This window comes from Telmatherina bonti (assembly GCF_933228915.1).
Source record: "Telmatherina bonti genome assembly, chromosome: 5".
NCBI classification, from domain to species: Eukaryota; Metazoa; Chordata; class Actinopteri; order Atheriniformes; family Telmatherinidae; genus Telmatherina; species Telmatherina bonti.
The window spans coordinates 19,378,062-19,404,009 of NC_136623.1; the positions used below are offsets into that span (position 1 = coordinate 19,378,062).

A 25,948-nucleotide genomic window follows, 5' to 3' on the forward strand; every position below is an offset into this window, starting at 1 on the left:
TCTGATGTGTGTCAGGTATGTTGCAGCCGGAGTTGCCCACCCCTGGTCTAAAGACACAACAGGAAAAAGAAGTTGCGGGAGCCTGACTCAGTGTATGCTTATTCCAACTCTGAAAGGAAAATAATGATTGTAATTTTCATTTCAATAATTTTTTTCATCCATCTGTTCTTCTATATTATGAAGACACACTGTCAGGCCTTGTTGATGTTAGTGTGGTTTCATGGATATTTAAGAAGCACATTGGTATGAATGAATATTTAATTTACTTTGTGATCATCCATATTTGATAAGACATAATTTGGGACAGTTGAAATAAATAAGTGATCAGTAGGTTTTTGTCATTCATTCGTTAAACCTCTCAGCATACCAGATCACAGTGATGAGCTGTTTGCTCATTCCACAAAGATAAAAGACACAGTGGAAGCCGACTGAAAATCTATTAAGACTTTAATTTTTCTTGTGGCTTTTTAGATACATTTTGGACAAAAGTTGTGTTTTTTGCACAAATAAGTTACATAATAAATAAAAGTAAAAGCAAACATTTCATTTATGTCTCACAATGAGGCATTGATAGCAGCAAGTGGGCAGCTGAATCACAGTTACCGACAACGCTCCAGATACTACAGGTGATGTTTAACACTGATTTTCAAACCAGGTATTAGACCAGTTTAACTGTCTCTGGGGTGCAGCAGGAAACTGCTTCAGAGTTTGGAAATTAAAAAAGAAACAAGGAAAACACAAATGTTAACACCAAAAGCAGTAAAAGTCACAGGAGGTAGCATGTTACTCTCCTGTATAATAATTTGTGTTGTTTTTTTGTTTTTTGTCTTTTTTTTCTTGCAGAAGGCTGCATTGATTGATTGCTATGATTATCATAGCCATCCATAAATATTTACTTGTTTGTTTGTTTGTTTGTTTGTTTGTTTGTTTGTTTGTTTGTTTTTATTTGTTTGTTTATTTTGGTTTGGTTTGTTTTTTTGGAGGGGAAGTCTGTGTAAAAGCTTTACACTTTGTAAATTTGTTGAGCTGAACTGAAGATCTGGCAATACACAACAAATCTGATTCTGATAATTCACTGTCTTTTGTTAGTTTATCATCAGAGAAGGCAACATTAAAGGCAAAAACATGGTAACGTCTGGACAGGACCATGACATAAACACATCGAGGATTTTGTTAGATTCTGCAGTTATGTGTCCTTGACAGAAATTGTATTACAAGCAACACTTTACTTTGACTAATTAGGTGCCAAACAGGTTTTTGAGTGGTAGCACAGATGGGTTTTCCAGGTAGTTTTAAATGCTAAAAATCATACAAATGTTCAAAATATTAATGGATCAATAAAAGCTCTCCAAAATGATTGATGGTATAAGTAGCCGATTAAGGTCAGAGTATAATTTTCTGTAGATACAATCTTCTATCTGAATTACATTTATATGACACAGCAAAGGTTAATGGCAGCTAACCTCTGTCAGATTTTGATTCATTAATATCATTTAGTTCAGTGGGACTGAGAATAGACATAAGTCAGGGAAAGTGTATTATGCAAACAATAATGTATAAATATCTGCATGGCCGATAAATCATGTAGAGCATAAAAGCAATATTAGTGTCACCATTTTAATAAAAAAAATGCTGGTGCTATATCAGCTCTGACTGAAAGGCACCTGGTCACAAGTTTCATTCATTCCTATTATCCTCTGCTAATCCTACAATGTTTTTTACACTAGACAAAGTTGGTCTTTTTGTGTCATAAAATGTACACCAGCAATTTAATATGTCCAGTGACATATTTGTGGAATTAATTGACACCACAGGAACAGGTGTGGCCTTGGTGTTGAGTTATAAATTGTGCTAAACTGACTTTGGTTGTAAAAGGTTAAGCACCCAGCATGGGCTAGACACTGCTGGGGATGTTAATCAGGGAACAAAATGACCACCTGTTTATGCAAAGTGGAGAGGAAACTCTCACTCTGCTGATTGGTCTATTCATGTAGGAACTATTTTTGGTTGTGGCTGCCTGATTGCTCTCCTGGACAATAGTGACAAAGTAATGTGGTTGTTTTGATTACTACACTTGGTAACTGCCCCAGAGTTGCTGCCTGTTGGCAGTGAAACAACAGTTAAATGTCCACTACAAAATCTGGACACAGAAACTCAGTTGCTTTTTTATCTGTTTTCTCTCATGTGAAGATCAGCCATACCACTCACAAACAGGCACCCTTAACTGTCAGCAAACAAATAACTGCACGTTCATTTGGCTTAATGCTGACACATGCACATGGAAGCATTTGTATGTTGACATACAGATAAAAGCAGACTTGTGTGTACATTCACACATCAGATAGGCTGAATACACACATGCTTATAACACATACATGCGCACATTCACACTAACACGCAGACAATTCTTGTTTGTGGCTTCTGCCAGCTTTTTCCCTCTGCATGCCGACTGTGTGTCTGGCACGGAGGTTAAGGTTTGGAGCCACACACAAGCTGTGTGCTCTGTCTGGCTTTTACACACTCTGAATGGGCTTTATGAATGGCTTGGACTCAATGACTGAGTCAACACCAGGGGCCACACTCAATCCAATCCTACAACAGGTTTTGGAGATAAGTCAGAAACAACATTATCCCAGCACAGCCAGGAAACATGTTTAACTTCATACGCCACCAGGTTTTCTTTTGTTTTGCACTGCAAACATTGTGCTGTTGAGTGTGTCAGTTCAAAGATATGATGCTTGTTTACTGTTACTGCTGAGACCAGATGCCTTTAAAAAGCAGTCTGCAGTGTCTGTGTATACACAGGCTTCATTGCTTTTTTGTGTGTATTTGTACTCACATTGTCCCATATGTATGATAAGATGACTGCAGTGTATCAAGCTCTCCACATTGTGTGGGGCCAATGACCGACAGCCTGGACAATCGAGGCCACCTATCACAACTTTGTGCCCTCAGAAGAATGTCCACAACCTAACCCATTCATGGCCCACAGAAATACAGTGCACAGCTTATGTACATTCAAAATGGCTACAGACACAAAATGCACGCTTCCCCCAAGTCCTCACCATTTCTCTATCAACAGATCCAGCACTCGATTCACATTCAGATCTGAATCCAGGCTTAAATCGGGCTCAACAAAGGGAGCTTTTGGTGGGGTAAGAGGGTGGAGGCCACACGTCAGGGTTTCAAGCCAGTCTGCAGCATCAAATGGTGTCGGAGCCCGCCGTTTCCGTGACTTCCCAGTGTATGGCAGAGGGGAGGTGCAGATTGGGGGAGGTAGAGGAGCTGGGACAACCTGGTTTGGGTTTATTACAGCAGGAGATGGGGGAAGCTCCAGCAAAAGAGAGGAGCAAAGAGGTGAGGGCAGAAAGGTGTCATCCTTGTTGTGGTGCTGGTAAGGCTGGGACAGCTCAGTTTGAGTGAAAGGGTCAGGGGTTGATTGGGTGGGGGATTTGTGATCAGAGTCATTGATGGAGCCTAGAAGAACAGCAACAAAAAGGATGAGATGTGAAGAAATACAAGTCATATAAATATTTTAAGTAATTGTAGGATATGCACCATTAACAGTAATAGACTCATCCAGAATGTCATCGATGGACAGTCGAGGGTCCATCTGTTGCCAAGAGAGAAAAAGGGTGTTCAGTTTTACTGAACTAAAAAACCTCTTTGTGATCTCCTTTTATCTCCAAACGCTACCTGCGCTCTCTGTATGGCCTCCTGTAGTTCTTCCTCCAAGCTGCGAACGCCAGGTACGGTTTGAGCAGGACTTGCTGTAATCTGCACTGGCAGCTCAAAGTCATGGCCAATCACATCACACGGCTGGCAACAATACACCTGATTAGAGGCGGGGGGTAAAATTGTTGGCAGGTGGCAATTAAAGCATGCTCACATATTTGTAACAGAAGGCATGTTCGTGGGGCTCTGAAAAGAATGATTTATATCCATTTAAAGATGTGTGTAGATTGTTTACCTGAGAAAACAGCACCTCTGTTTGTGTGTTTGCTTCTGGCTTTCCTCTAGAGCATCCCGGATCCTGTTGCAGGAACGGATGAAGGGATCCCTCACAGGACTGGTTGATAAGAGGTTGGTAGAAGCTCATTAATGAAGGTAAATCTTTATAGGATTAAGGATTTTCCAGACCTTCACAGTCAAGTCTGCCTGTCCTCACCTCGTTGCTGGTGGGAATGGAGCGGTCCCTGGGCCTACTCCTTATTCTCTCCCTCATCTCCAGCTCCACACTCAGCTCTCGCTGCTGTTGCTGCTGCTGCTCGCTCTCAGTTCTCCAGGGAGTCCCACACTGCAGGGGTGAGGATGACGACATGGGTAGACTGGGACTTGGAGTTCCTGAGGCGGTGCCGGCAGGAGCCAAGAAGACCGGGCTGGTGAGACCACACTGTTCACCTGCCAAGCTGATTGAAGCAGCATTTGTAAATGCATTTGGGACAGCACTCAGAGTTCCAGTTGGAACTCTGTTTGGAGTGTCACTGAGAATCCCATTAGGAATTCCCTCATCTTGGATGTACAGCTGTTGGTTCGGGCTGTTGCCGGGGGAATCTAGTCCAGAGCTGGGGCTCGAGCCAGGGCTCTGGCTGGGTGGCAGTTGGGGGGGAGTGAGGGGCTCCAGGCTGGTACCCAGCTGAGAGACAGGAGAAGGGGAAAGGGAAGCATGAGGAAGCTGGAAGGGACGAAGACGTTGCAACAACGTGGGCTTGGTGCCAGAGACAGGGAGGCCCCGCTTACGCAGCTGATGCCGCAGTTCCGACACCTGAGGCAGGAAAAGCAGTGGAGGCACAAAGAGCGTTGTGAGTTGGATTTTTTTGTTGGTATCTTTGAGGGTTTTTTTTGTTGTTGTTGCTGTTTTTGGTGGTTGTTTTTAAGCAAATCATTACTTAAACAGACACTTCCAGCTTTACATAGTAGCTATTGATAAGCAGCTTTTTCTTACTGTTAAATCAACCAGGTTTGCAGGTAGAAGCTCAGGTTTTGATGCAGAGCTTGTGTCAGTGGGAGTGTGGTTTGATGTAGCAGGAACTGGTTGGAGATTCAATGGCATTGCTCCAGAAGGCTTTACAAGATCATTATGATCCCTACTGAAAGAAGGACAGAGTCAATCATTTTGCAAAAATATTAAATCTTTTAATTTTGATATTTATAAAGCAAAGTTCTGCATAGTTGGATCGCAGTGACTTAGCTGGCAGTAGGTCAGCGCAGCTCTTCTTGCATACCTGGGTACAACAGTAAGCTGTTTTTGTGGTTGTAATCCTTGTTTTTGCTGCTGCTGTTGCTGTTGTTGCTGCTGTTGTTGGTGGTGGTGGTTCTGCAGGATTTGAAGTTGGAGGAAGACCTGCTGCTGTTTAAGAAGCTGGGAATAGGCAGGGTCCACAGACTGTGTAGGGCTTTTCTGTTTGCCACCCCCCACTGGAAAAAAAAAAAAAAAAAAAAACTTAAGTGAAAGCCTGTACCATGAGGACAAATAAAAGCATTTTTCTTCAATAAATAGTAAATATTATGTGTACCTCCTGTCCCAGACCCTCCCCTCTGGTCTGGAGGAATGTATTGGTGATATTTGAGTTTCCTCATTTTTGGTTTGGTGTCCCGCGTTTTCCGTGAGCGGGGAAGGTGGTTGAAGTTTAGGGAAGGGGACAAAGATGAGCAGGTAGGGCTGGGAGGGCGAGGAGTCTGTAAGCACATATAATATCCACACTACTTTCAACTATATCCATGATTTGGTGCTGGTAAGTAATTTTAAAGAACAGCACAGGGACAATAGCGACAGAAATGTCAGCTCATTTTCTATTGTCTGACAGTATTTACCCCATGTTAAGGTTATATGTTTAAAGAAATGTGTAAATGCTTCACAACTCTCCTGATGACAGAGTGTACTGGTGTGTGAATATGTTAACCTACATGGCAAATACTGAGCTTGCCCCAGAAGTACAAATTGACAGTAATGAATGCAGAGCAGCTTACAACAGAGCCTTGTATTCAAAGTATAAAAAAGAAAACACAGGAATGACCGTGTTAGGTTAAAGACCTCTTCAGGGCTCTTTTTATACTGTGCATTGTACACCTTCTATGAATGCTATCGCAGGAAGAGGGGCGTCATATTCACACACATATATATATATATATATATACACACACACACACACACACACAGTCCAAAAATAAGAAGAAAGGTTAAACAATAAATGTACATTACAGCTGTTCTGGCTCCCTGAAAACATTCAGGGCTGATGCTGGGAGGGAAAATCAGAAACCATGAGTGTTGCAAAAAACGATTTAGCTTCTTCATGTGGCTGATACACACATTTAACTGCACATAGCTGATAACTGCACATTTAAATCTTGATCAGTACAGTGGACTGAAGGAAAATTATTTTATTTGGTGACCCAGAAAAAATCTTCTGTGACTCACCTATAGGTCAGGACCCTGTTGTATGGCATATTATAACAAAATACAAGCATTGCATGTTTCTGTGCCTTGGAGTTTTGGTGTCAGGGAGACGTCTGAAGAAATGGGTTTGGACTATTGAATTGTGTATTTTCAAAATGTAGTTTGCTCAAACCGTTTTTCTAGGATCTCCTACCATGGCTTTAAGGAGAGAAAAAAAACAAGCTCCTGTATGCAAAAGAAAAAAAAAAGTTACCTTTGGTAGAAGGGGAGTGGTCTGAGAGGTTAGATACATTCCATTTGCTCTCCCAGTTGTTGCCATGGAGTTTGATTCACCCACTGATGCATTTAAAGGTTGCCTTATGCCCACAGTTGCTGGGAGCAACATCAACCTTGACTGAAAGCAGAATATCAGCTTGATAAATCATCACTACCCACATTGGGTAAAAGTAAGTTGGACTTTTTCCTTTGAACTCACCTGTGCATGGCTGGGACTGCAGTTAAGGCTCAGGCCCACAGGGGAGCAGTCACTTAGTGATTGATCACCTGGGAGCCCTGGCAGGGAGCAAATGGTTGGTGATTGGTAAGTGCCATGCTGCTCAGTGGTTGAGGAGATGTCATCTTCGAAGACATCAGCAGAGAATGCAGCAAGTCCTGAGGAAATGAAATGTAAACGAAGACAAGGTGATGATGCTAGTAAAGAAGAAAATGGGAAGAAAATTGAGAGATTTCGAGTAACTCTGTAATTGTGTGCCAGTTGTGTGTTGGCTCACGGCTCTCCACAGGCAGCGGGCATTCATGCTGCTGGTCTGCAAGTGCAGGTGGGTGTTGGATCCTCTCAGTGAGGTCCTGCGACTGGTGAGCTTTCTTCTGCCTCTGGGTCCCATTCACAGTCCTCTCTGCAGGTGTAAGACAGAGGGAGGGATGAAAGGAGAAAACAGGACAGATGGGAGATCAGCAGAGAGAGAGGAGATTGGAGAAAGAGAAGCAACAGGATTTCCAAGCATATGTGATGTGAGCGTGCACAGCCGTCTTGCCACAGGCGATCAGTCCCAAATCAAACCAGCAGAGGCATCGGAAAATGATAAACATTTTTGCCCACAGGGAAATGAATTCCCTTGGATTCTCACACACACGCACTCACACACATCCTTTTGAAAATGTCAGAAAAGGACTATTAAGGAAACGAGACATTTTGAAAAGCCACAAAAAACATCACTTTAAAATTAGAAATCGGGTCAGAGAGTGCGGAGAGAAGGAAGATGAAAGATAAAAAGAGAAAGTCAGATGTCAGTATTGGCAAACGATAATGACTGATCCCTGGATTGGTGGGTTTATCATGCTGTCAGTCACTGATATGTTTGCTGTCTACTTATAATGCAGCATTGCAGTGTGCAGCAAGGGCTCATTCTGATTTTACTGACAGCTGATGAAACACAAGAGTCCTTGTTGCAAGATTAACACAGTTCATTTCCTTACACAGCTACTGTACAGTCGGGCAGTACAGGTATAATATGAAATAGACAGAAAGAATGTGAGGGGAGGGGAAGCTTGTTATTGTGCACTATGCCAGGGGCATATAGGAGAAAGCAAGAAGGAGACCGCAACGACACTGTCAGCGTGGTATCACCTTGTGCAGTTTCAGTGTTCAGACCAGCAGGGGGCAACTTCTGAGTGGCACCATCATCAGTTAGATGCTGCATCAGGAAACAGCAGGTTAAACCAATGCTCACGTCCTAACAATAACAATGCAGCTCATTTAACAATAAAGCTGTTCAAATCAGTTTTAATAAGGAGAAATTTAGTTTGTTTTTTTTTTCTTTAGAATAATTTCATTATGTCTGAATGGACTATCAGATCCTGCACTACAAAGATCCTGGATGGAAATGTAAATTCAAATGTTATTTGTATAGCGCATTTACCACATCCTCCGTTGACCAAAGTGTTAAACAAAATGAAAATAAAATTTAAAATACAAATGCTAAAACAATGCTAATAATATCTAGTAAATTACTAATAATATCAATGACTACAATCTTAAATGTAACGAGTTGAATTAATGTGGCACTCACCTGAGTGTCACTCTGGCCTTTCTCTGCTTTTGGATTTGGGCAGGTAGATTTTAACCCTGTTTAGACAGACAGATAGGTCTCAGCTAAAAATGCCAAGTATTTTAAAATAAACAATAGTTTTTTAAATCCAAACTCAAAATAAAATGTTTTTTTAAAAAACAAAAAAAAGAAACTAAATGAACACAAGAAGAAGACATAGCTAAAATCATGCATCAAATGTATTCTAGGAACTTTGAACTCATTCCTGCAAATTTACAGCATACAGTCTGACTGACTGTCCAAAAGTCCACTGGTTTTGTACAACCTGCTTCAGAGAAGTAGGGGACATCTGAAGCAAATTGCACAGTATACAGATTGGCATTCCTTTTTTTCTGAACGCCATGCAACAAATATCAGTTTTACACATTTAACAAAATAATTTACCTAGAAAATGATTTTTTCCTTGATTTTGAGTTTTTGGAACTTGGTATCCCTGAAATCAGGATTTCCTCCATTGCTTTTTCAAAATTGAGGATAATCTGTTGGATGTTGCTTCTTCATTATCATCCTTGTTTTTAAATGCAAATAAATTTAACAATTCATTTATTTTTTTACGATGCATATCTGCTAATCTAATCGCTGTTGCATGTTTTACATCAAACAAGCTCACTAAATTGAACATGGAGCACTATTTACTAAAATTCCCACCGCATTCTATGCATAAAAATAATTTCTAATATTTTTTTTTGGTGTTGTTGTTTTTGTTTGTCATTTATTCTGGAATTACTCAAGTAGATTAAGACATCATTGAAAATATCATGCTTCCCATTATTGTAATCCCATACAAAAAAAAAAACAATATAAAAGAAGAAAAAGCAGGACAATACAGTAAATCCTGCTAAAAACAGTCCTCAATCAATAATCCATCATCTTTCAGATAAAGGAGCTGGCTAGAGGATCATTAATATGAAACGCAACCAGCAGTCATACAGCGTAGATAGATCAATCGCAAGGTTAATGATACATACACACACACAGACTAACCTGGGTCTGCATTGATTTCACTCAGCCTTCGGTTCTGAATCCTCAACTGCAGGACTGAAAGACAAAAACAAGGAATAAGCCATGTTTTCCAGCAAACAAGAAAAAGAAAAAAAGCATCAAACGAGAATACACTCCAATCCGGCAATGAGTTAGATTGATTTCACTGTAGAACATCATTTATGTGGGGATTGACTGTACCGAGGCCCGGTAGAAAGGTAAGAGGTAGGTAATTCAAGACACACACTCACTGTTAAATGAGATGGCCTTGAAACTCATATTACCCATGACTTTGCATTGCATGAAGATTATATATCTCCTTGAATGTCTGTACACACACACCACATGAATTCACGTTCACATTAAGATTCAGTACATACACAAACAGGTGAAGGAGGTATGGCTCGGCATGTGATACATTTAGGCAATTATTGAGACCTGACAGACCTTGCAGGGGGGAGGGCAGGACTGCGTGGGGAGGGGGGTTAAAGGCAGTAACTATTTATCTCTCAGTATGTCTATTTCTGTTGGTCCCTTCCCCCCTTCAGCTGTCCCGCTCTCTCCACAAGCCTCTCATGCGTCCTCTCCTGCTCACGTCATGCTCCTTTATGCTGCTAACTACACTCTTCCTGCTTTCTTGCTTCTCTGACAACTCACATCAAAAGTTTACAAAACTGGATTTAAGGCAGATTTTCAAACTGAGCTCCAGGCTCATAAGATGCATAGCAGCGTGTGTCTAATAAATCTAAGTCATTTGTTCTTGATTTACTCTGGAATCTTCACATTAAAATTAAATTTCACTTTTAATCTCATTGGGTTCCACATTTTACAGAATATTACTGTTAAAACAAAGTCTCAAGCTTACGGTACTCTGGCACTTTCAGGTCTCTTAAAACCTTTACCATGTAATATTTCTGGGGTAATCTGGTTGAGCATCTTGCACCATGAAGACAGATGCAACTTTGGATGATAATTAATTAACATTTTCTTTTAAGGGATCATAAGCCGAAAAGCCTGCAGCTATAATTTTACCACTCATACAACACACTGATAGTTAATTTAGAGACATTTGCACTGTAAACAGTTTGTGCCAAAGGTCAACATGAGCTGTCAAACTGAATTATTGCTCCACCTCAGCGGCAGAATGTACATACGTTTTTTCAAACAGAATAGTTGCCTAAATCAAGTTTTCCGGCAGCTGCTTGTATACCTAAGGGACTGTCTGTGTGTCATTTTTTTTGGCTTTCTATTTCGCAACCATTTACGACAGCTGCCTGGGAATTCAGCTGCCACCACAACTTGCAGGGAAACTTGCATCACATTATGCAGTGATGGAAAGGTTGTTGGTTGTCACCGAGTTTTGACTGTGTTCACACTATTAATTCAATGCCGTGACATAAAGCTTTTTAGAATTTACTTCACACCTGTGAAAGGTTATTAGCAGAGCTGTTATTGATTATATTTGGGTGCAATTTTAGTTTTCAGACAGAAGCGTGACCCTTTAAAAGACCCATATTACATCTCTGTTTTCCCTTTAATGCAGCATGTTGTTCATATTGAGTTCATGCAAAATAATTGCAGAATTAAGAAACTCAGCATGCATACCAAATGCAGTTGGTTTACTTTTCCCAAAATGCATAATGCTACAGAATTTATAAAACAGAAAATGCTACTCAAACATCCAAAATGTAGATCTCTAGGCAAATTCGGTAATATCAAGAGAAGGTGGTTTTATAACGTGTGTCCCACAAACCAGTCTGACCAATGCTTGCAATTTTGACAAGATTTTTTTTTTTAAAAAAGAGTCTTTGACTAATAACCTGAGTAATATAACGACATTAATAAAGTAATTTATGTGTCCCAGTGACCATTAAAATCAAAGTAATTGTTCCTTCCTTTCTTTAATACCAGACAATAACAACACCAGACATAGGAGTCTGGTGCTGTTTATTGTCAGTGTTTTTCGTAGCAGCAGTTACGAGTCTATCCTAGAGTTTGGCTGTTTTTGTATAGTATGATAAAACTCAGACTCTACTTTGTTCTCCCTGCAGACAGTATTTCTTCGTTGTGGGTGAGATAGGCTTCTTATCATCGCAACGTCATGTGAAGACCCCAAATTTCCCTGTGTGGATGAGGGTTGTCAGAATATCGTGAGTTTGAGAAGTGTTTGACATTTTTCCAGAGTGAGCATGACAGTTATGAACTAGAGAGCTCACCCCAGTCAGAAGCAGGAAAAAAAGACACTTTACTGTACTGTTGGATTCACAGTTGATGCACATAGATATCTCATCCATATATACTTATCTTGTGTGTCTACGGTCCATGTAATCAGACTTTTAAACTAATGTCTGACTTTAGAAAACACAGAAACTACTGCTGCAAAGACTTTGCTGTTATGCCAACACATGAAGACCCTATTTGACCAATCAGTGGTCTTCAGTGTTTTCATGACACACTTCCAAGCATGCTGAGCCAAAACTCTTTAGTACTGGCTCAGCCTGGAATGCAAGTGAGATAGTGTTTAGTGCTCAGTCGAGTTGTGGAAAAAATTTCATTTGATAACGCCTGCAAGGTAGTTTGGCACGCCTCAAACAAAGATAAAGCTTTCATTTCTGACCAGTCAGGGACTGGCTGTTCTTGTAAGTGTAAGTTTATACGACAGACAAAGGCTCTAACAGTAATTGGGTTTTCATTGGTGCATATGTGACATTACAGAGATCTGAAGTTATGTTTGCAAAAGATGTATAACCCTTTTGTTAAAATTTCCACTTGCACAACTAAAGTCCAACAATGTCCTGGTTCAAGGAATCTCAAACTAGCATACATCTTAATTTTTAGACCCACTCATCTTTACATATTTTCCCCACATTTCTGTTGGACAAGATCCTTCCACTACTGATCACATAAGACAGAATGACCCTTCGGTAGATCATTTTCTCAAACAATTCACTTCCGTGCATTGTAGCCAATTTTGCAACCTGTGCCTGAGAGGTAAAGCCACAGTCACAGTAACATAATTCCTTCAGAGCTTTTACTGGCATGATTGATGCCTGCTTGATCCTCACCTGAGCGGAACTTGTTCCGGATGAGAAGCGACCTCTCGGAGGCCAGCAGAGTCATATTGGAGGGAGGCTGTGGAGGAGCAAGGAAGTGGAGCAGAGAGAAAGAGGAAATTCCTGGCGTTACCCCACCAGGCGGAACGGGCCTCTCTCCTTCTGTCTCGTATTGCTGTGAATGAATTAGAACGGCGGAAGCAAGTGAGACAGAGAGACAGATGCTTGTTAATCCACTGATAGACAAAAAACAATATTGATAAAGACACACACAGCACAGCAGAGATAGACTGGGAGGGAAATAGAGATGTCTTAGACCTACAGGCAGACCAAACTCCAAGGTGAAGAGCTCTGGCAACAGCATGTCTCCCTACAGACAGCCTGTCATAATCACACAGAGTCACAGAGGCCCACCCACAGTCAGACACAGAGCTAACGACACAGAATTAAACAGACAAGAGACCAAGCTAGGAGTCAGAGGAAGAAGAGGGAAGTCGAACTTGCATGAGTGGCGGAGACAGGACCCCCAGCAGATACCCAGGTGTCTGGGCTGGAGGACACTGATTGTGATGGACAAACATGAACTCACAACACCTACAGCATAGCACAACACATTTGCTCGGTGACAGCAAGACCGAAAATGTGTCAAGCACTAAAAGAAGAAGGGCTGGCTCGAAGAGAGAGAGCTGGGAATCTGCATAAACTGCATTAGTGTGCACACACAACCTATTTACAATATTGATTTGAAGTGGCCAGCACCAGAACACCCAGAGGAAGCCTGTTTGAGAGGAATGTACAAACACTCACTAACAAAACTACACATATATGCTTTACAGCAGCTTTGGTTATACATACTAATTCAGCACGGTGCTTTTCCTATTCCCAGTTCCAAAAACACACACTCATGTTACTTCTAATGCACAGATTACAAAGTGAGGCTACTCTCTTACTAGTGCAATCAAATAAGAAGAAGTTGACTGAGATTTCATGTGTGGCCCAGGCATTGTTTCACTGCAGGGCACTGAGGCACGAGAAGGCACAGAGAATAAAAGCAGCAGAATGAAAGAGAATACTTACAGAAAAAGACAGAATTGAGTCCCTCGGGGGAAATTGGAGTGGATTTAAGATTAAATTGAGAGAGGTGATAGACTGAGGAAGAGAGAGAAGGAGAAAATTTCGTAGTGCATTTAATGACGATTTCTTTCTTTCATGTTCTTATATCCCGTTTCTTCCTTTTGCCTTTTTTCCACACTTCTCAGTTTTTTTTTCTAGTTTCTTTTTCCTAAAGGTGCAAATGCATGGAGAAAAAGGATCTGTGGTTCTTTCGTCCCCTTCTGAAAGAAACCTCTCTGCCTCTGCCTCGCCCCCTCTGCCCCCTCTCCCCGTCCACCCCAAAGCATCCTGGATCCTTTGTGCCAACTGCGAGGGACTGTCAAACTTTACCCCTCCCCCATCATGACCTCATCTCCCCCCCCCCACAATTCTTTCCTTCCCCTCCCTCATAGCCAGTCACCCTCCCTGGCATCTGCTGGCTGGTTGACTGAGACAAGTCAGTGTGTGTTCCTGCATTTGTTTGCACTTGACTTTGACAAAAATGGAACCACAGATGAAGTCAGTGCAGTTCCTTGGAGTGACACACAATGTGACGGAAAGAAAAGTGAAAGCAGGATAAGGAGATGGTTTATTACCCAGTAATAAGAGAGGCCCAGGAGTGTTTTGGACTCACATATAATCATGAACTGCAGCTGGACTGCAGGCTCATATGCTGCTGTCAGGATACCTTTGGGTCACTCTCTAAAAGTGATTTAGTAGTGTGTGTGTACGTGTGTATGTGTGTGTGTGTGAGAGACACTGTAGAAAGTCACAGGTCAGTAAGTCGGTGTCCGTCAGCATACTGTACTGTATGTATTAGCTCCAGCACCAAGCGTAATCGACAGACTTTCACCTCCTTGTTCAGGCTGACTTGAAGGAACATGCACCAGGAGCATTGCTTCTGTGTGTGTGTTCACTCTTTTTGTGTGTATATGAGTGGCTTTTGGCTGCAGAGGGGGAAAAGTGGGGGAAGTAAGGTTGTAGCTGGAGCACCTGTTTGTCGGTTTGACAGACAGGCCGGCGTGTGCTGGTTCAGCAGGTCATGGAGACGAAAGGGGAGGCAGAGAGGGTGACACAGGGAAGATAGAGAAAAGTTACAGGGGGTGGTGGGTGGGGGGGGGGGGGGCTGATAGGGTTGCAGCCATTTTATCTGATGTGGAGAGAATGACTGATGTGGGGATCCACTAATCAGAGAACAGGGGGCAGAGATAGCACTGCATGAGCAAATTAAGGTTGCCTTGGAACAAAATGGAACAACTAATGGACCACAAAATGAATGGGAACCTAAATTTAATAGATGGTTATACACAGAAAGCTATTTCAGGATCGATCTACCCACTGTGTATGTAAGGTTATCAAATTTCCCCTTTGACAGCCTTTCCTCTCATTTACTGTTAGTGCATTTCCCACACAGTACGCACACATAAACACTGACATCTCTGACAACATGGCACATTATTGGTTTAAAGATGATGCAATTGCTTTTTCTCCAGTTACCCACCACAGTTACACTATCTCCTCTGCTGCCAGGACTCCCGTTCTGATCAACACCTGTGTCTCCCCTTCTTTCTAACCTACCCTTCTACCATATCACACACAACCACACTCACATGCACACAGAAGCTAGTTAGTGTTAATCTCGCATTGTGTCGGCTGAGACAGAAAGCTTGCAAACGGTTAGCATTTTACATCTGGAATATCACATTTGTTTCATTCATGAGTAGGTCATCTTTTTACAGAGTGTATTTTATCACAGTGGACGTTCAGACCATTGTGTAAAAGAAAGCACTAGGGCTGTGACGACATGCTTTTTTCCTGATTGATTAGATTTTTGTTTGGGTGCCGATTCGATTTAAATTGCAATTCTCGCAATTCTTCAATATTGCTGATTTTTGTAGATTGAAATGAAAAAAAATGTAAAAAATGTATAATGCCCAAGAAGAAAAGTAAAAAGATCAATAAAAACAATAAAATGACAAAAAGTTTTATAAAAATTTAAATTGTGATGCAAAAAATCACGATTTTCAATTTTTTTATTTGATTTTCCCACGCCTAGAAAGTACACACTCTAAGGCTAAGCTTTTTTTTTTTTTTTAATTGCTTGCTTTGTTCTTACTATAATCTTCAAATTAGATAAGCAAAACCTCAGATAAACAATATTTAACGTATAGTTCTGTATTAATGTTCATATGTTCAATGTGCAAATCAGTTCCTGTCAATCCATCACCCTGTGTTTTTGTTGTCGTTGCTTCCCAACACTTTTTTGTGCAATTATGTGGTTTTTTAAATATAAGTAACAATAGAATAAGTACATAGCTACTGTTGTTATTGCTCCCTTTTTTGTGTGTGTGTGTGTGTGTGTGTGTGTGTGTGTGTGTGTGTGTGTGTGTGTGTGTGTGTGTGTGTGTGTGTGTGTCCTATCCTTATTTCTCATGGACTGTCCTTTACATTCTTGCTCCTGTAGCATGTAAATTTCCCCACTGAGGGATAAATAAAGTCTTATCTTAAAAAAAAAGAAAATCTCAACCAAATTGGTGAGAGTAAACATATCCATAAAAGTGAAATGTTTAAAGCTTGCTTCGTTGGCACATTCACCTGTGAGTTGATTACTGTCAACGAGAGAGGAAAAAAATCTGCATTGATCCTGGAGAAGCAATTATTGCTGCGAAACAATCTGGGAAGAGTTAAAAGAACATTTCCAAACGGCAAAAGACATTGAGAAAGATCATTCACAAGTGGAAAACATTTAAAACAGTTTCCAATCTCCCTGGGAGTGGATATCCCTGTAAGATCATCCATTGGTTTGACATCACTGGGTCAGGCTGTGCAATGAACAAAGAAACTTGTCAGGCTCTATGGTTTTAAGTTAGCGTGTTGATTGTTAAAAATGCATGAGTATAATTACAAAAAGACTGAACGGGTTACCAGAAAGAAAAATCAATCTCTCTCAAAGGAACATGGCAGCACACTGTAGTTTTGCAAAATTGCATTTGAGTAAACAACAAAACCTCTGGAACAAGGTCCTTTAAAAACATAAGACCAAAGTGAAGATGCAGCAAAAGAATCTGTGCAGAGGCCATCTATCCAACAGCTAAAGTTTAGCTGAAATGAACGTCATGCAACTGAACAGTGGTCACAAACACAGCACAAAATCTACAGCCGAGACTGAAAAAGGTCCAAGGAACCAGTCAAAGTTCAGACCCAAACAGAAGTTCACAATTTTCCATGAACAGAAGCAACATTGTAAGTTAGAATCTCTCCACAATGATATGAAAGTCTTATAACATCATACAGAAAATGTTTACTTCAAGCTATTCTACAACAAGCTTTTCAATATTGTTTCTAAATTTGACTTTGCTAAATAAATAATGACAGCATAATATGTCAACTGTTATAACTCTGAGATTCTGTCTTTAATTTAAGATCTCTTAAACCAGATTACTCCTTTTTTCTATCATATCTTGAAACAAAGCCTTAGAACTGAAAGAGAGTATAGTTCTCCTTTCATTTCTTTGTATTTGACCATGAAGAGAGATGATTTCATATTTATATAAAAGCCTCCTTCTTTTTTCAGTGTATCTGCAGAGTTGGAGTGTCGACCCAGCTCTTCAAAGCCTCGCTGTCTCCTGCCTTTCACCCTGATGCAAGTATCCCTCCACCTTTTGGGAGAGTTGAGGCAACAGCAAGAAGAGGCCAAACATTTGCAGCTCATCACGAGTATGAGTGCGCCCTCACATGGTTGAACAGTGCAATAACAGGTGTGCACGTTAGAATAAAAAAATGTTTATGGTTTGTTTAGCTTTTCATCATTTTGGCTCTCAATAGACATAATGGGACTTCTGTGATGTAACAGAGCAGATACACAACAAACATATCAAAGGCCCAAATGTATCAAGGGGGGGGGGGGGCTGAAATATACCAGGCTAACACACTTCATTACATCTGTTGCTTCTGCCTGGTCATTCATCACTGGATCTATTCTCGTCCCCCCCTCTCCACTCCTCCTCTACCTTTATCACTTCAATCACTTGGCAGTGTGCCTTGTGCCACTCAGAGGGCCCACTGCCCGTTCCACTTCACGCAACACAGTCACACACACACACACACACACACATGCACACAGAGGCTAATTTCAAACACACACTCTCTGCAGACTTCTGTTCTCACTCTGTCCATCATCCATCTGTCTGTCAGTCACTGCACTTTGAAGCTTTGTGCAGTCTGGATAGCTACCAACTTGTACAGACACGGAGGCATACGTACTGTACAATACACACACAGTCCAGCTGGACTTTTGATTTCACACACTCAGCCTTCTGAATATTCATCATCATGATCATGCGGTGAGGGCCTTGTAGGGTGAGCGATAAAGCAGCCCAGCGGTGTTAATGAAGGGGGGCAGAATCTGTTTTGTGTTGGTTTTTTTCTGTCTTACAGAAAAGGACTGATGTAACAGCGAGACACACACAGTGACCCAAACTATACAGACACAGCACTTCAAAAGGCATCTCCAACAAGGGTCTGTCTTTTACAGTATAAAATAATGAGACTCATTTCTCCCATGAAGTCAAAATCCACAGAGAATATGGGCAAGAAATTATTGGACTTTATGTTAAAAGTAATTGTTCAAGAAATCTTTTTTTTTTAATCATTTTTTACACATCTTATTTTGAAAATATCAATAAAGACACAGTAAGTCTCAAGAACTCTCAATCATCATGGAAGAATGGTTAAGTATCTGTTATTTCTCCCGCAGCACTGTCATGAACATACAAGTGTGTAGTGAAATTTAGTACACTGGTCAGGGTGTCCAAAAACCACTGTTAGTGAACACACTCCATCATCTGCAAAAGCAAGTTAAACTTCCCATGCAAACAAGAGCGTACAAGGATGATTGATATTTGAAGCTCATTATGATGGACTCCGCAGAAATGGAAAACCAACTTCCAGGCTAAAGAAAAAAGGGAATATTCATACTTTTAGGGAATACTTTTATCAGTGAAGAGTTCATTAGTCAGCATCCACAACAATACACATCACTGGACATGGCATGTTGAATGAGACCAGCAAATCTTTCTTTTTTCTGTTAAACAAAGGATCGAATAAAACAATCCTTTCTGGACAGCAGCTTGTTTCTGGAAGGCTTTGCTGATTTTAGCAAAACAATGCTGAACCACAATCTGCATGTGCTGTTTAGCATCTGCAAGGTGCTAAATAGCACAACCTGCTGTCCAGAAACAGAATATATTACAGTCAGCCACCAGCCTCTGTCATGATTTGTCGTTTCTGTTGCCGGACTGGAAACAGAGAAGACCAAATTAAAACATGTTACTTCACAGACCAAAGGATTATAAGATGAGATACTAACATGAGCCTGTCCCAGTTGTTTTGACCTTGTTACTGCATCAAATTTGAAACTAGGATTTAGTTTGAAATAATTATTTTTATACCATCAAACATAAAAAAAAACAATATAAACTTTACTTTAGTAAATATTCCTTTTAGTTGCTTTTGATGCTGTGTTCAGTTAATTAATTTACAGCTTTTACCTTGTCATCTGTTGATGATATGAATGATCACGTTGTTTAGTTCATTTTAGTCATTTTTTGCAAAAATTCATTTCATCATTTTATTTTTGTGAGCCATTTTTAGGGCCAAGAGAAACCCCGTCTTAGTCATCTGCACCACTTCTATACATATTGTATAAGTGACAGTAAATTATACTTTGGTGTTTTCTTATATACATATATCAATATGTATATATATATATATATATATATATATATATATATATATATATATATATAATTTGGAGAATTTTCTTCAACCAAACTTTCACGGAAATATGTTTGTTAGTAAAGGGGAGGCAGATTTGCATCCTGTGATATGTATAGTTTCATTTTATCTCATGATGTAATAGCTATTTCACAAAAACATGAAGAAGTGTTGAACTAAGAAAGAAAAAGATTGAAGTTGGGAAAGATCTTTTTGTACATATGAATAAAATATAGAAGAGTTGTTGTTGTTTTATTTTATTATTTTTTTTATTTTTTTTAAAGAAGAAAAGACAAAACACACCCTGGAAATGAAAGAAGGACATTGTACACACTGATGAAAAAGGACAAATAAAATTGAAAAGATATAAATCAGTCAAGCTGAACCAGAACTCATTATATTAATTTACCAGATGCTTTTGTCCAAGGTGACACACACGTGAGAAACATATTGGGGACAGTGTAGTGTGAGTGAGTCTTGTACAAGGACATTTTGTCTTGTGGAATCGGTAAAGTTAGAATTAAACCAGCTTCTGACTGAAGTATGATCACTCTTACTGATGTGAAAACCCTGATCTGAAATCAGCTGTTTCTAAAAACTGGTTCATCTCCTGAAATCTTATTCATATAATCATTACTCTTGTCCAGGCTCACCTTTAAAACATTCCTTCTTTACACTTGGAGAAATAGCAGACCGAATGTGTTTGTTTAAAACTTATTACTCAAGTTAAGTTTCAATGAGGCCAGTAAGTCTTTGCTGAATGGATTCAATTTACTACTGCATTGTTTAGCCGTATCTAGTGTACATGCCAAAAGGGAATGTTTGCTTTAACAGTTGCACTGGAGCAAACAGCCGTTCTCTCCAGTGACACACTCTCCATTCTCGGAAAAACTGCTTAGTTAACCTTTAGTCCTCACACTCTCCACACCTGTCTCTTTTCACTGACCCCCTGTGAAATCGAGTCTTCTAAACACGGGGCCACGCAGTGAACTGAAGCTTCCCTATTTGTGCACTGGCCAGTAGAGAAATAGGGAAATGGATTGTGATAATGATCCACTCAGGTTATTTGAGCAATACAGTATTTAAAAACTTCTCCTGAGCTCAGCTCTGTTAGGCTCCATGGCTTAAATGGAGCAGAAAATTGAAAGAGTGCAAAAAACAGAGGTCTGCATCACTAACTCAATTACTCCCTGGAGGCAGTCCAAGTGGCCAGCTTGCAGACCCTATCACTTTCACAACTCTTTAATCTTTTTTTATCACAAAGATCCATATAAAGTCTCTTCTTTGTGGATTAATGTGGAGGAGAAAAATAAAGTCGGAGGATTATCTTGAATTAAATGACAGATACGGACCCTTGCTGTGGTGTTCATTACCAAAAAGAGTTTGTGATTACCATCTTTTTAAAGAAAAAGTCATGTTAAATAAATACTTAAATCTTCAAAGTAGCTTAATGAAAAGCACATCAAAGCGGAAAGAATCTAATACAGGAAAGAGGGCAAAGACTGAATAATAGTTGTGAAAATTTTATTCCAATAAGTTAACATGAAATAACATTTTTTTTAAAAATTCTTTATATCTTGCTTAGGTTAGAATAACTCAAAAACATTTGGTCACACTCTTACAGGATGTGAATTAAATACATATAATGAACAGCTTCAATTAAAATAAGGGGGAAAAAGTTGTTTACACTCACAATGTAAACAAAAATATTTTGGAATTCAAACGAAACAAGTGCAAATGCCTCACAGTGTCTCTGACAGTAGGAAAGATTATATCTTCCATATGAGATAGTGCAGAAGTGCAGCTCTTACAAACAGTACTCTTTACATATACAAGAGCTTGATTTAGACTAACTAAGCTTCTTTTTCATGAGCACTTTAGGGTTTCATCACAGATTGCATGTGAACGCAGCTTCACAACAACATTTAGCATTTTTATGAACAATTTGAACTCGCATAAGCTTTCCCTTCAATAATATCCATCTTTTTTAAGATAAGAGATCTAATTCAAAATTAAGTCCAACTTTACAGGCTTACGTTTGGCCCATTAAATGGGATAATAATCATACATTCATATAAATAATTTGCCGTTATAAAACCGGAATAAATATTGCAAGTGCTCTCTTCTTTGAATGCTAACTAAAGTTGTAGCGTAGCTATAGTTAGATATGATCAGCCTCTTAGGCCCTCTTCAGTTGGTTCAAAGAGTTAAGTTTCCATTTCAGAGTCGGAGTTATCTAAAGTTGACACGGTGGAGCTGTACCATTCGGCGCTCTCCTCTTCTTCCTGGTGTCCTGCTGCACCGGCACCTCCCCCGTCTCTTCGTCCGCCTCCTCTGTCTCTCCTCTCATTCAGCATTTCCATGGCCACCTGGTGATACGGGTGTTTGCGTTTGGTGTGTCGACGTAGGGTGTTGCGTTCGGCAAATCGCGTGTGGCAAAGTTGGCACTGGTATGGTTTCTCTCCGGTGTGCACCCTTTGATGGCGCTGGAGCTCCCCCGCCTCCCTGAAGCGCTTGGCACAGATGGGACACACAAAGTTCCTCTGGCCTGTGTGGATGTGCTTGTGTCTCTGTTAAAAATAAATGATAAGCATTAGTAAACTGGCAACCTTTAATGGAATCTTTCGTAAACATGCAAAGATCGTCGTCACTGTCTTTCTAAATATCACTTGATTTAACAGGGTTTCTTTTAGCCAATCTAGGGAGTTTTGTTTTGTGTATCAGCTCAGCATTTGCAGTCTTTTGGCAAAAATGTTCCAACAACCCACTGTGAAGCACCTGTACAGCACTGGGGAGGATGAAGGATTACCTTGTGTATTAAGTGAGTGGGAAATAACGCCTATAAATGTGTAAACAGGGGATTATTAAGTGGTTCTTTTCATGAAAATGTGTAACACCACAGGTTACTTCTGGCTGACAACACAGTTAAAGGTAAATAAAAGTTAAAAACATGGAGCCAGGGCAAGGCGGGTAATAATCCAAGAAAAAGCACAGATCATAGTAAATTTACAAGGAAAAATAAATAATTTATGAGGAAAATAACAGGAAACCACAACACTTCATTTTGCAAAATGAGATGAACCTTCTCGCACTACAAAGGCTACTCCTTGCTGTGTGTTACACCTGCAATAGATGACCTAATTAAACTATAATTTGTAATCAGATCTAGTAATGAGGCCATATTTGTGATTGTGGCACAGAATCATGACATCATACGCATCTGGCCATGAAGACACACTGCTGTAAATTGGGAAGAAAATAACTCGATTTGGAGGAGGTGAAGCCTTTTCTAGATCAATAACAATAACTTACTGTACAGATGTAAGGCTGTATGGTACATCTAATTAAAACAGGATTTGTGGTGCAGCAGTAGCAAGACACACTGCAGTAAATCACACTGTTGGGCTTTCTCAGTATTGTGTGCAGGAGGCGTCCTCCGTTTACCACTGACGTCTGGGCTGCAATGAGGTGATGTGGTGCCGCAGAGTGAACTTTGGTTATTTTCTATAAATTTATTACTTTAATCTCCAAATTTCTGGGGGGTTTTTTCAGTGAGAAATTATGGCTATAAAATCTAAGAAAATGTTTAGGGTTTTTTTTTTTAATTAATATTTGTTGTTAGTTTTGTTTTGTTGTGTTGTTGTTGTTGTTGCATTTTTATGCTTAATTTAAAAGAATTTTCATTGTTTTTGTTTTTTTTATTTATTTAGTCAAGTCAATTAAATCAAATGTCTGTTTTGTAGTCAAAGATGTGTCATCTTGACAGGTTTTTAAAGTCCAGTCTAACAGAAATATGGGAAGCAAGAATGAAGAAATGACTTTGTATTTCTGTATATTTTGTGAATATATATTTTACCAGAAACTCTGCCTCATGATTCCTGCATATTATGTTCTTGCTAGACAGAATTTAGCCATCAGTATTAAGAAATAAAAAAAGTATATAATAATGAGCTGTGTTGTCAAACTGCTTTAATCTTTTTTATTGGTATTATTACTTAAATTAAATAAAAACATACATTTTTACTTTTTACTGATCAATGTTAAGAACGTTCTCAAGATCAGTCCCTAAGGCCTGGTGTAAAAACCACATGTAACATTAAGCAAACTGATCTTGTCCATGTAGTTTTCAGCATAAATAAAACTGAAAAAATAACAAATCAATACTCAAAATGGCATTTCTCTGTTTCTTTAAACTGAATCTGCAGTCCTAGACAGAATCAGCTTCTTTCATTACTTTTTCCCAGTGTGTATCAAGGAGAATGACAAGTAAATTGTAAGCAAGCTTTTCAATTAAAATGGAATTATTAACAACAAACAGAAATTAAATATTGGCTCTCGTCAAATGGAGATAATGAGGACACATATTGTTTGTTACTAGGACCAAAGCAGCTGACAGATAGGGGTGGGAAAATCGAACTGAAAAAATCGGGATTTTTTTGCTTCACAATTTTAAAATTGATTTTTTTTTTTTCAAATGAAAGATCTACTATAAAATTCATGTAATTTTTATTGTTTTTATTGATCTTTTAACTTGTCTTCTAGGGCATGATAGCAGCAGAATGATGGTCTGGCTACTGTGTTGTTTTTTTCCTAATAGAACTCAAGAAAAATAAAGAGCAAAACTAAGTGTTTTTACTTTTTTTTTGGTTTTTGTTTTTAATCTACAAAAATCAGCAAAATCAAAGAATTGTGAGAATCGCAATTTAAATCGAATCGGCACCCAAAAAATCTGAATCGAATCGAATCGGGACAAAAGCATATCGTCACAGCTCTATTGACAGATCTGTTAATGAGTCACTTTTGGTACTCAGTTCTTGAATTTGATCACTTTTTAGGTAAAGAAAGACCATTTTAATCATTTCCAAGTTTTTAAAGAATCTGATTTTTCTTTTTAGAATTTTTTTTTCTCTTTTTGGTTCTTTAGTTAAAACGTTCCTTATCTCCAAGCATTGTCATTGCTTCAACAGTTTGTGCCATCTTTTTTAGGTGACTCCTGTTAATAGCGCTACACGAGCTCACCTGCAGATGACTGGAGCGTTTGAAAGCTTTGCCGCACTGCTGGCAAACATGAGGCTTCTTCTGAGAATGAGTGATGGCATGGCGCTCAAGATCAGAGAGGTAAAAGAAGATCCGAGGGCACAGCTGGCAGCACAGTACCCTGCGAGAGCCCAGAGTGCTAGGAGACTCCGCAGGAGAGAGGGGGTCCAGGGGGTCCAGGGAGTCAAGTTTGCCTGAGGGGAGGATGGGTCCAATGGGAGGGGAAGGAGGAGCAGCCATGTTAGAGAAGTAAAGATGGTCATCCAGAGGTAAATGTTCAGAGTGGAGGTGTGAGGAGTCAAATTTAGTGTCTGAGGATGGCGACTGGGCCTCTGCTTCAGAAATGGGCTGTTCTAAGGGGTCATATGCAGCTGATTGTGGTTGCGGAGGGGACGCTGCGAAAGCGGATGGCTTGTTGTTTTCACTTGAGGCTTCCTCAGCAGGTATGGCTTCACTTCCAGGGTTTGATCCAGAGTAGCTGATCTGAGTTTGAATAAGGGGAGCTGTGCTGGGGTAGTCATCCTGCAGCCCAAGAGTGGATGAAGGGACTGCGAGAGAGGTGAGAACCGAGCCAGAGGTTACATTATTCACACCAGACAAGATGACAGAGGAGTTGTTGGGACTCAGTTGAACGACAGGGTGAGACAGCAGAGGCAGCGGTGATCCTAACGTGCTGACATGACCAGAAGACAGAGGAAGGCTGACGGGAGCTGAGGCTGTGGTAATCTGGGACAACTGACCCGTCGAGGGGTCAAGGACAGCGATAGGGGTGGAAGCAGAGGTGGAATCACCAGGTGAAGCAGGTACAGAAGAGAGGAGGAAAAACATGGGGGTGGAAGAACCAGGCGAGGTCTGAGTTACAGAGAGAGGAAGAGATAAGCCAACCGGAGCTGAGGAGAGTTGAGAAGACGAAGAGGAAGACAGGAGGAGAAGGGGGGTATTGGCTGAAGGGTTTGTGAGGATGTGAATGGGCTGGGTGGGGAGGGACATCCCAGAAGAAGTGGATAAAACTGGATTAGCCTCCTGAGCAGATTTAGTGTTTGACTTTGTAGCTGCGGAAGGAGATGAGTTTGTCATCAAACTCATAAAGACTTCTGGAGCTTTCGTCTCATTGATACCTTGTGATGATGAATCGCTGGCAGGGGCTGTTGGGGAGGGGGCATCATCAGAAGGTGCAGTTAGTGCATTATCTAAACTTTGGCTGAGGCTAAGATCCGCCGGTGTGCGCACATATGATGACCCCTTGTCCTCTTCATCTACTGTATTAGCTGGATCTGATTGCGGACCCTCTGCTGTGGAAGCATTAACTTGTGGCACTTTGAGTCCATCTGGGCTGAGAGTGTACGGGATTCCCTGGTCATCAATGAGAAGAAGGTTTTCAGTGTTGCAGTCTTCTGCGGAAAGAGGGGAAAGGACAGAGGTAGAAAAGAAAGAGGAAGACAAGAGCGATTCCCCAGGCACATCTGTGCCACTCAGACGCAGCTCGGAGGCCTCATCGTCCTCTT

General features: G+C 40.3%; 2 protein-coding genes across 3 annotated transcripts; both read right to left on the reverse strand.

Moving 5' to 3' along the window:
• Positions 1 to 429: 429 nt before the first annotated feature.
• On the reverse strand, positions 430 to 13,910 carry LOC306755796 (uncharacterized protein). 2 transcript variants are annotated; one of them, XM_079240323.1, is made up of 16 exons: positions 13,617 to 13,910; positions 12,552 to 12,714; positions 9,490 to 9,543; positions 8,467 to 8,522; positions 8,025 to 8,091; positions 7,168 to 7,293; positions 6,873 to 7,048; positions 6,651 to 6,791; positions 5,517 to 5,679; positions 5,226 to 5,418; positions 4,946 to 5,087; positions 4,169 to 4,765; positions 3,971 to 4,069; positions 3,697 to 3,834; positions 3,559 to 3,613; positions 430 to 3,477 (listed from the first exon to the last, which is right to left on the reverse strand). In XM_079240323.1, the coding sequence occupies exons 2-16, from the start codon at positions 12,604 to 12,606 to the stop codon at positions 3,062 to 3,064; spliced, it is 2,478 nt and encodes an 825-aa protein (XP_079096449.1). In that variant the 5' UTR covers positions 12,607 to 12,714; positions 13,617 to 13,910; the 3' UTR covers positions 430 to 3,061. The 2 variants fall into 2 exon arrangements, with proteins under 2 accessions (XP_079096449.1, XP_079096448.1); XM_079240322.1 differs by having other exon boundaries at positions 4,946 to 5,090.
• A 7,518-nt stretch (positions 13,911 to 21,428) lies between these two features.
• On the reverse strand, positions 21,429 to 25,317 carry LOC306755850 (uncharacterized protein). The gene is made up of 2 exons (XM_079240406.1): positions 24,426 to 25,317; positions 21,429 to 21,976 (listed from the first exon to the last, which is right to left on the reverse strand). The coding sequence occupies exons 1-2, from the start codon at positions 25,269 to 25,271 to the stop codon at positions 21,614 to 21,616; spliced, it is 1,209 nt and encodes a 402-aa protein (XP_079096532.1). The 5' UTR covers positions 25,272 to 25,317; the 3' UTR covers positions 21,429 to 21,613.
• Positions 25,318 to 25,948: the final 631 nt, after the last annotated feature.

Coding starts and splice junctions, on each gene's coding strand:
- LOC306755850 (XM_079240406.1), bottom strand. CDS start 25,271: ATGTTTTTCCTCCTCTCTTCTGTACCTGCTTCACCTGGTGATTCCACC. Junction 21,977..24,425: donor AACGCTCCAGTCATCTGCAG/GTGAGCTCGTGT, acceptor TATTTTTAACAG/AGACACAAGCACATCCACAC.
- LOC306755796 (XM_079240322.1), bottom strand. CDS start 12,606: ATGACTCTGCTGGCCTCCGAGAGGTCGCTTCTCATCCGGAACAAGTTC. Junction 6,792..6,872: donor GCAGTCCCAGCCATGCACAG/GTGAGTTCAAAG, acceptor TTCTGCTTTCAG/TCAAGGTTGATGTTGCTCCC. Junction 4,766..4,945: donor CAAACCTGGTTGATTTAACA/GTAAGAAAAAGC, acceptor TTCCTGCCTCAG/GTGTCGGAACTGCGGCATCA.